Below are 10037 nucleotides of genomic sequence, written 5' to 3'. Positions count from 1 at the left end.
GGGCTGATGTCTTATGCTCTGCTGGGAGTGCCAGAGGCGCAGACACGGTGGTTTCGAGCTCAGAGCTTGTGGTTCACATGTGCCTTCAATGTCACACCCAACTGCCATGAGTTTGCCATCTGGATGGAACTTTTTACATCATAATTAGGTTGCTTGGCAATTAACAAGTGCTTTGCAGCAATATGGGGAAAAGGGAGCTGCTAGAACTCTTTTGGTTGATGCAGTATCAAAGGAATGTTTAGATCCTTGGAAATGAACTCATTATGGTTTCTACCCAGATAACAGATGCGGCCCTATGGCTGGAGGCAGCAGACGTTCTTGCTTGAGGAAGACATTCAGAAATGATAGAAGCCAGGGCTGCATGCTTGCCTTTTGTACATTTTTAAACCATAGTCCAATTCGCTGGGCTGTGGTACTAAGGGTGCCCAGAAACACAAGTGCATTGGCTGGAGGCTCAAGAAGGGTACAGGGCATCCAGCTGCCTACCCAGGTGTCCCTGTCTGCCTGCGCTCTTCTTCCACAAGGACACAGAGAGACATTTCTTTATCCCAGCAACGCTTCCTAGCATTTAGAACCAGAAAGCCATTCTCAGAAATGTTGTGGATTTTCTCATTGTGTTACATCAGATGTGAATAAAGCTTGGTAGTTAACAGAGCAGCATAGGGGTAAAAGAAAACAAGGGCCATACTTGTGTTTCAGAATTCATGCAGGTAACATATTACATGTGCTTTGTACTACACACAGGCAAGGTTAAGGTGCAGTAAACACACATGCTTAGAAACACACCAGCCACAAAACATAAGGTTGCACACTTAATGCACAGCATTAACTAGAAAAATACAGGCATGACAAATGTTTCACATGGCCTGGTAGCTTGGAGAAACACACTTACAATCTTCAAGAAGGTTTGCTTTTCCCCCATCAATATCAGCAGGTGAGTGGCAAACAGGATTAAAGAAAACGGAACGTTAGTAATACGAACGTTAGAATCCAGAGATAAAGGCTGGATCTCATCTACGTGATTTGATCTTCAAAAAAAATCCACAAAAAGCCCAAACCAATCAATCCAACAAAGGCTGAAGTCGTGAGGTTGCAAGAGAGAGAAATTCGCATAAATGTTTTTTTCCTCCTACAGCATCTATCCACACAAACATATGGAAGAACAAAAGCAATGCTGTAGGCGAAAGTGATTCTTCCAGGAATAGGAATAGCTAATTTCATCCCATACATGTTGTGTGAGGCAAGTAATTATGTTCAATTTGAAAAATTGCTGAAATCGACAATTAATCTGAGTTGTCACATACTGTGTAGTGTCTAATCCTATTATCCCAGACAGCACTATGCACGTGGTCATCAGACCTAACAATGGGACACTGCGACAACGATCCATCGAAGGCAAGTCCAGCCATGATTTTAGATTTTTTTAGGTTGCTAAGGTTCACTGCCAAGTCCATAATTGAACTTTTTGGCCTGTTAGCGTATGCTAGTTTCAGGATCTCTCAATCTCCTGCCCACACTAAGGAGCAGCTCCAGGCTGGACACGTGGAGAAGGGACAGGGGCAGGGGAGAAATTACATTAGCATGCAATTCAAAGGACCCTGCCGTGCTGCCTGCCGTGCTCCTCACAAAGGTTAATGCAGGAGGGCCTGGGTTGCCCACGACTTTCTTTTCATCATGGGTCCGCCTCCTCTCCATTAGCAGCGGTAATTGAGTTAGCCATAGGTGACTGTTTCCCTCGGATTGTTCGACTGAGCAGTCAGATGCAGGGCGAACATATTGAACAGCGAGAGAACAAGAGTGCTTCTCTCAGGCGCTTTCCTCTCTTCCTCGTGCTTCCTCTAGGCAGATGCTTGCCTAGGCATTTCTACGCCAGGGGACTTAAGGGATCATGGATGCATGCATGTACATAATTTGAAGAACTATGTCTTCGAGCAATCAATGGATTCACTACTTTTGGAATGTAAGGAAGACGGTACATTTTATTGTACTTTGGATGATAATAGGATAGCAAAGGAAGCCAACCAAATGTGGGGCAAACCACATCTCTTAATGCCTTCCTATTGGCAATGACACACTGTATGGCAAGCCCCCCACCCCCCACCCCGACCTCCCAATAATTGCATAGCCCTTGGAAAGCGCTATCTTCCTTGCACCTTGAAAAGCCTGTCAAGCAGATGTTCTATTCAGGAAGCTAATGGACTTAAAGAGGTCACGCAGATCCAGGATACAGGATCAATCAATTCTGACATACAGTCATTGTCTGGATTGGAAATCCTGTGCTGCCTCGCAGTGAAAATGACCAATTGGAACCTAGGATTATTTTCATTTGTCACAAAGGAGCCACCAGGCCAGGAGTGAAGCATCCGCTTTACTCTGAGGAAAAGAGTGAGCTAAAACCAGAGTGGTAGTTGGCTCCATTTGAAAGAGTATTTTTGAAGATTGTTACTCGCCTCCAAAACCTCTCCAACCCAACTGCCCTTGAGCCCATTCGGACTCAGAGACCTTCCAAGACAGAGTAGAACGGCCTCCGTGGGTTTCTGAGGCTGTAAATCGTTATGGAAGTAGAAAGCCTCAGCTTGCTCCCTCAAAGTGGCTGGTGGTTTCGAACTGCTGACCTTGTGGTTAGCAGGCCAATATGGAAACCACGCTGCTCTCAAAATTTACATCTTGGTCTCTTGATCACGGTTTTTGATCAAAGAGGTCTATCCACTGAGATTCACATAAATGCCTTTCCTCATTCCAGCTTTATACATAAGAGTCATCATTAATGTGAAATGTGCACCATCGTCTAATTCAAGAAGAGTGAGCTATGGACGGTTTGGGTGGAGGGTGGACAGCGTCCATTCCCTGTCTTTTCCCGGACACTCTCAGCCTGTGAAGTGAGGCCGTGAAGTGGCCAGTGGGGGTGAGGAGAAGTCGGCAAGATCACAAGATCATTTCAAACTGATTTTCATTTTCTTGAAGAACTGCTTCTATAAAGAGCTGCCAGTGGGAGGCCCAGGAAAGTCTCAAAACTCACTTCTTCTCAGGCCCAAACCCGGCCCCTCTCTCCCCCGCAGCACCACCACCACCAGCACCCTGCACCACAGGGCACAAGAGAGGCACCGGATGCAGGGGTGGGGTGGGGGAAAGATAATGACAGGGAGACGACAATAGGTCGAGCCATTTCCAAGGCCACCTCTCTGGTGTGAGTCTTTAGAAACACCAGGTGCGGAAGGTAAGAGCCAAATGAACTGTGATTAGCTTTCTAGCATCGCGCAGACTTCCATTCACACCATGTGGAGTGGTGGTAAATGCCGGGGTGGTTTTGACTCCTGGGCCTAACAGCTTTGAAACGTTAATACTTACGATCAAGAGGTACTTCCAGGGCACTAATCATCTGGCACAGGAAGAGAATCAGGGGCACTCTGCCTGCAGATAAGCACTCCTTTTTCGGCATTATTTTTAGCTGCATTAGCTTAACTCCTGCTGAGACCCACACACCGAATTTCCTTTTCTTCTTTCACAAAAGAATTGGGCGCTATGTTCAAATAATTTTCGTGCAGGGTGCTGAAAAGGGATAGAAGAAGAAAAATTATAATGTGTTAAAGAGAAGAAAATGAAGAGTAGAAGCCGGGAGCACAGAAAACCAGCCTTTATTATACATGAGCGCTAAAAGGGGAGCCTAACACTTAAATATTTAACTCTCAAGACCGGAATGATTACTTATTCATAAATCAGCTAAGACCAGTCAGAAATATTGGCAGCAGAGGAAAGTAAAATCCTTCTGCTTTGCCTCCCCAATGGCTTTCCCAGGCTAAATTTTTTTGTGGTCAATCCTCTCAGAGGCCAGGATATTTGTCTTAAATGAGCAGGAGAACTTGGCCTTCGAGCCAGAGCAAAGCAATTGCTTTGTAACCCATAGAGAAAACTCAAACCAAACTCACTGCCACGGACTCGACGCTGACTCACAGCGACCCCTACAGGACGGAGTGCAACTGAGCCCTGTGAGTTCCCGAGACTGTAACTGTTATGGGATTTGAAAGTCCGTCTCTCTCCCATGGCGTGGCGGGTGGCTTCAAACTGCTGCTCTTGTGGATTGTAGCCAAAACTCGTCACCATGACACCACCAGGGCTCCTAACCCTTAGAGGGGGGGGCCTAGTGGCTTCTTCATTCAAAGATGACCACAGAGAAATTTCAGGGTTTGTTGAAAATTGGCTTCAAACCCAAAACATATGTTTACAGCTGACCCAGCAACAATTCTGGCCTCCCTGGCCTCTCACCTACACTGCGGAAACAGACCTCGCTGGTTTCATCACAGTAGTCATCCTCCTTAACTATGTCGTGTTAGATTTTTCCCTAAAGGGTTTTACTACAGACTGAGTTAGGGCCCTCCAAAATACGTCAGTGGGGCCATGATGCTCAGAGGTTTGGCCGTTATGTAAAGAAGGAGTCTTTCACCTTGATGTGATGGGCTGTGATCAGCCAATCAGTCGTAAGGAGATGCATGTGGGATACAACACCCTTCTCAGGTCACCGTCCTGAGACGTCACTGCCCACGAGTCAATGAGGACCAGAGACAGGAATTCACCCAACTACTCCGGACCGAAATGCAAATCAGACTGTCTGTCTTTGTGTGCAAAGGATGTTATATCATTGGGCTTCTTGTACCTGGGTATCACCTGGTTTTTCTGTTGTAATGCTAAATTCTGACTTCACATGTAGCTTCAGGGAAAATTCAAATAAATACCACACTTCCAGATTCCACTGAAGGGAACTACAGTTGGTGTGAGTGCATCGTGCACGATGAGAGGAGACAACAGAGTAAAACACGAAGCACATGAAGGGTGTGACCGGCGGATTTGCGTGCCATGCGAGGGCCACTGATTCGATGCCAGTGTCTCTGGATCTGTGCTGGGGAACGAAATACGTCCTGAGAGCTGTATTAGGAATTTCTAAGTATTGTAATATCTGAAAGTTACACAAAATTTCTACATCCAACATTCTTCGTTTAGTATTTATTTTGCCTGGATGCCTACAGAATAGGAAAAAAATTAGGTAACTTTACAGAAAACATCACTTACTTTGCTGTACCTTTTCAAAATGGTGACCAAGAAAACCAAACCCACTGGTTTAGAGTCCATTCTCATGCATAGCAACTCCGGACAGAGTAGAACTGCTCTATAGGGTTTCAAAAAACTAACTTATTTTCAGACAAATTAGATTGAAAGTAATTGACTTAGGCCAATTTGGGGGTGATTTCTCTGAATTGGGTGAATGGTTACAGAGCTAGCCAGTTGTCCACTCAACAATTCATACACAGTTTGTTTCATGTCATTGAGACAATGTGACATCACCTGTCCCCTTGCTCTTTGTGCTTCCCTTTTCCTTTCCCTAATCCTTCTTCCTCCTGAACATCACCTTTAGGCAAATCCTATGCTGTTGAGCTCCAATAGTTGGTTATTCTAAAGACTGTGTGTCCCCTGGTGTCATTGTTTCCTGTAGAGACTTGTCTGTTCCTTGGCTGAAATTGCATCATGGGGATGAGCTCATTTCCAGCCCCGAAGGCTGGGGGTTCCACCACCCTCCATACAACCAGTAAGCCTTGTCTGTTTTAAAATTTATGATTCCGAGTTTTGTCCCACATTTCCCCCCCACTTTATCCAGGGCCCTTTAATGTGATATCTTCCAGAGAACATGTCGTGGTAGATGGGCACCCTCTAGTTCTCTTGGTCTCAGGGTCTTGAAGGCTGATGTTTGTATAGTAATCCATAGTCCATTGGACTGTTTCCATCTTGAGTTTTCATTTTTTTTCTCTGCTTAAGCTTTCAACACCCCACTCACTAGCACTACTCACTAAGGTAACATTTAGAGCATTGTCTCTGTGGCTTTGTGATGCCAATTGACCCAAGGCTGTACATCTTTACAGAAGCAGACTCCCACATCTTCCTACCACAGGGAAGCTGGTGGGTTTCAACTTCCAACCTTCCAATTAGCAGTAAGCACTTAACCACTCTGCCACTAGGGCTCCAGTCTTAGAGTTGACATGGTAGTAAATGTTGCACCTTAAATCCCCAAACTGAAAACCAAACTTGGTGCCACCGAGTCGATTCCAACTCACGGTGATGGTCTGTTGGGCTTCTGAGACTGTAACTTTTCCCCGGAGCCAACAGCCCTGTCTTTCTCCTAAAGAGTGGCTGTTGGCAATGAACCGCTCCTCTTGCAGTGAGTAGCCCAACACTTAACCCAAAGCACCACCAGGATGCCTTCCTTTAAACTATAGTGCTTTCTAAATGTAAACAATTGAACATTCGAAGGAAAATCGAGAAAGCATTTATTTAATAGGATGGGAGCATTTGCTTATTATTTAATGAAATGCCCTTTCATGGATAGGAAGTCTTGGACTGAGACAACTAGAGATGTGGTCTCCCTTCAGGAGTGGACAATTCACTGCATCATGAGCCACAGGACCATCTTTGTGGGGAGTCACAGAGCTTTTGTGTGGGGAAGACTAAGCAACAGTGCAGCCCAGGCTTAGACTGCTGCCTGTGGAAAATCACCCACTCTGTCCACATATGCCACTGCAGGTGGAACTCTAAATACCCAAAGACAAGTTGCAAATGCAACACTGCCACTGAACAGGAGCTTGCCTGCAGACGGAGTGATGCACCTCTCCCATCGGCGTGCTTGGTAAGGACGCGAAGGTCCACCCCTGGGAGGAGCCCGCCCAACTTATTCCTTACTTCAGAAAATGATGGTCATTCTCCTCAAGGGGAGAGTCACTTGCTAAAATGAGATTGTGCAATTATACTACAGTGAGTACAACTGCCATTTGAAACAGCGGCATCATATGGGGTCAAGGCCAAGAGCATGTTAATGCAACAGAGCCCGCAATTTATAAAGCATATCTGCCACAGAAATTTAAAGCTCATGTGAATGAGACTGGGTCAGTTTGCCTTCTGCATGTAAATTATTCTGATACTTAAAACCACAGCTATGAAAAAAAGGACCCAGAGTGGTAGTAAACAATAATAGTCTTTAATATGTCACTTTATTTAACTCCTTTCAAAGTACTGTCCACATGTTACCCATAGAAGTTGTAAAACACAAAGCAAAACAAACAAAAGAAAAACAGGAAACTGCCTACTTTATTAAAATGCTCACAATTCGAAAGTAAATAAAAGTCAAGGATTCCTTTACTTCTTGGTGCCTAGATGGAACACTAATCCAGAGAGTAATTGTTCCCCTGGGGGATTTACTCTATATTTCAAAAGAAAACCTACAGTTTTGATCAAGGATTCAGACCAAGCCTGAGGAAAGTAGTCGCTCTCAGGGTAATGACTGAAGAAGTTTTATCAGTAGAAAGAAAATTGAATCCACGTTTCGCTCCGTGAAAGACGATGCTATTTTAATTTAAAAGAAATTAGCTCTCTGCCAGAATTGAATGGGCACAAGGTATTTAACATTTCATTCTGCTCTGTTTGTGCCTTTCAGCACCCTGGCATGGGCGGGTCACCACAGACAGCACTATGTAATATGATCTACTGGCTCTTGGAGCCAACAGACAAAGATGCTTATGTGACTGGTCACCCTTTGACACACCAATTATGGTTCTGATGACCCATCAGTGGGTGGCCTCACCAACTGGATAGCTGCATGTAACATCAGCTAGTCTGTGAAAAGTACTTTTCAGTACTCAACTCACTTGTTCTCTTTCTTTTTAAAAGAAATCATTTTACTGGGGGCTCATACAACTCTTATCACAATCCATACATACATCAATTGCATAAAGCACATTTGTACATTCATTACCCTCATAATTCTCAAAACATTTGCTCTCCACCGTAAGCCCTCAGCATCAGCTCCTCATTTCCCCCCTCCCACTCCACTCCCCCCTCCCTCATGAACACTTGATAATTTATAAATTATTATGTGTCATATCTTACACTGTCCAATGTCTTCCTTTATCTACTTTTCTGTTGTCTGTCCCCAGGGAGGAGGTTATATGTAGATCCTTGTAATCGGTTCCCCTTACTTGTGTTCTTTCTTAAGGAACAAACACATCGATGCCCCACCACAGCCTAGTCTTGTAATTTGGATCATGGACTTTAAGGGTTAAGCAATGGATGAGCAGTTAGATGTGGGGCGTAGTCTGGGATTTTGTGACTACAGAGGTTGAAGTGGTCACACCAATCAAGACAAACCGGATAAAGAATGGAACATTGCCCGATTTCACCAGCCCCCAAAGGAATCTCTGCTAGCTGAATTTCTCCAAGAAATCTAGTAGCTAGAACCGAGAATGTCTTTGAAAAGGTCAACCATTCAAACGCAAAGCACCCATTGAGCTGATTCCAACTCCCGGTGAGCTTCTCCATGTGGGACTACCCCATGTGTGTTTCTGAGACTGTAAATCTTTACAGGGGCAGAAAGCCTCACTCTTTTCGCTCGGAGAAGCTGGTTGTTTCAAACACTGACCTTGTGGTTAGCAACCCAACATGAAACCCACCACTAGGGCTCCCTTGTTTTTTAACCAAGTAACAAATGACCCCAATGAGAGTGGCGTGTCTGATCAGAGCACACAGAAGCAAACGAAGAGGGAAGGAGAGAGTGTGGAACACATCCTGGGCCACCAAGCCCCAAGGAGGATATTCCTGCTCAAAGCAGCCAATGCACAGAGAGGACCATAGGGCCGACCCCACCACGAGACAAGACATTCCTCACTGACCCATAGCGCTACGAGTGACAACCCTGGAGGCACACTTTGGGAATTGTGCCCCATCTGACCCCACCACACTACGGTTAAATGGGAATACCAAAAATAGACTTTGGAGACAGGACATGGCAACCCATCAGACTCAACCGGAAAATGCTCCTAAAACTCAACAAACAGACATGCAGGCTTTTCTTTTCTTTCTTTTTTTTTTTGTCTTTTATTGCTCTGTTTTGCTCTGTCTTGATTTGTTCTTATTATTGTCTCTGCATGTCTAACTAGATAAGATAGGTAGGAGAAATAATCCAGAGGAGAGAACAACAGAACAGATGGTTCTGGAGGCACATGGGGAGGGGGAGGCAAGGGAAAGGAAGTGGGTGTTAGCAAACCCAGGGACAAGGGAACAACAAGCGATCTAAAATCAATGATGAGGAAGGAGTCTAATGCAACTGAGAGGAATTACTGAAAGACAAGGAAATAGAGGAAAGAACTAGGAGGCAAAGGACATTTATAGAGGTCTAAAGACAGGCATGTACACATGTAAAAATATTTTTATATAATGATAGGGAAATATCTCTATGTACATATATTTATATGTAAGTATTAAGGTAGCAGATGGACATTTGGGCCTCTACTCAAGTACTCCCTCAATGCAAGAGCACATTGTTCTAATAACCTGGCATTCCGTGATGCTCACCTTCCCAACAAGATCACTGAAGACAAATGTGTGCATAGGCAAATGTGGTGAAGAAAACTGATGGTGCCTGGCTATCAAAAGATATAGCATCTGGGGTCTTAAAGGTTTGAAGATAGAGAAGTGGCCTCTAGCTAAGAAGCAACAAAGTCCACATGGAAGAAGGACACCAGCCTATGTGATCATAAGGTGTTTATGAGATCAGATATCAGGCATCAAAGACACAGAACAAAAAATCATTATCAATGTGAATGAGGGGTAGTGCTGAGTAGAGACCCAAAGTCCATCTGTAGATAATTGGACATCTCCATAAAGAAGGGTCACAAGGAAGAAATGAGCCAGTCAGGGTACAGTATAGCACCAATGAAACATACAACTTTCCTCAAGTTCTTGAATGTTTCCTCCCCCAACTACATGACCCCAATTCTACCTTACAAAATATGGCTAGACCAGAGCATGTACGTGGGTACAGATAAGAGCTGAAAACACAGGGAATCCAGGACAGATAAACCCCTCAAGACCAATGTCAAGAGTATCAATACCAGGAGGGTAAGAGGAAGGTGGGGGGAGAAAGGGGGAACCGATCACGATTGACATATAACCACCCCCCAGGGGGGACAAACAACAGAAAAGTGGGGGAAGGGAGACATAGG

At 44.7% G+C, this 10037-nt stretch overlaps 1 protein-coding gene across 1 annotated transcript in view; it reads right to left on the bottom strand.

Moving 5' to 3' along the window:
- NRCAM (neuronal cell adhesion molecule) overlaps nt 1-10037 on the bottom strand; it is a 257338-nt gene that overhangs the window by 94058 nt on the left and 153243 nt on the right. The window contains exons 3-4 of the mRNA XM_030885203.2: nt 3349-3549; nt 893-910 (exon numbers count right to left, since the gene is read on the bottom strand). Of these exons, the coding sequence (XP_030741063.1) occupies nt 893-910; nt 3349-3454 (124 nt within the window). The 5' untranslated portion in view covers nt 3455-3549. The remainder of the gene's footprint in view (nt 1-892; nt 911-3348; nt 3550-10037) is intronic.

The sequence above is a fragment of the Echinops telfairi genome, unplaced genomic scaffold (assembly GCF_000313985.2).
Source record: "Echinops telfairi isolate 266 unplaced genomic scaffold, ASM31398v2 ScPeMD7_23;HRSCAF=83, whole genome shotgun sequence".
In the NCBI taxonomy this organism is placed as follows: domain Eukaryota; kingdom Metazoa; phylum Chordata; class Mammalia; order Afrosoricida; family Tenrecidae; genus Echinops; species Echinops telfairi.
Note: the sequence above shows the minus strand (reverse complement) of the source record. Positions and strands in the feature narration are given on the sequence as shown.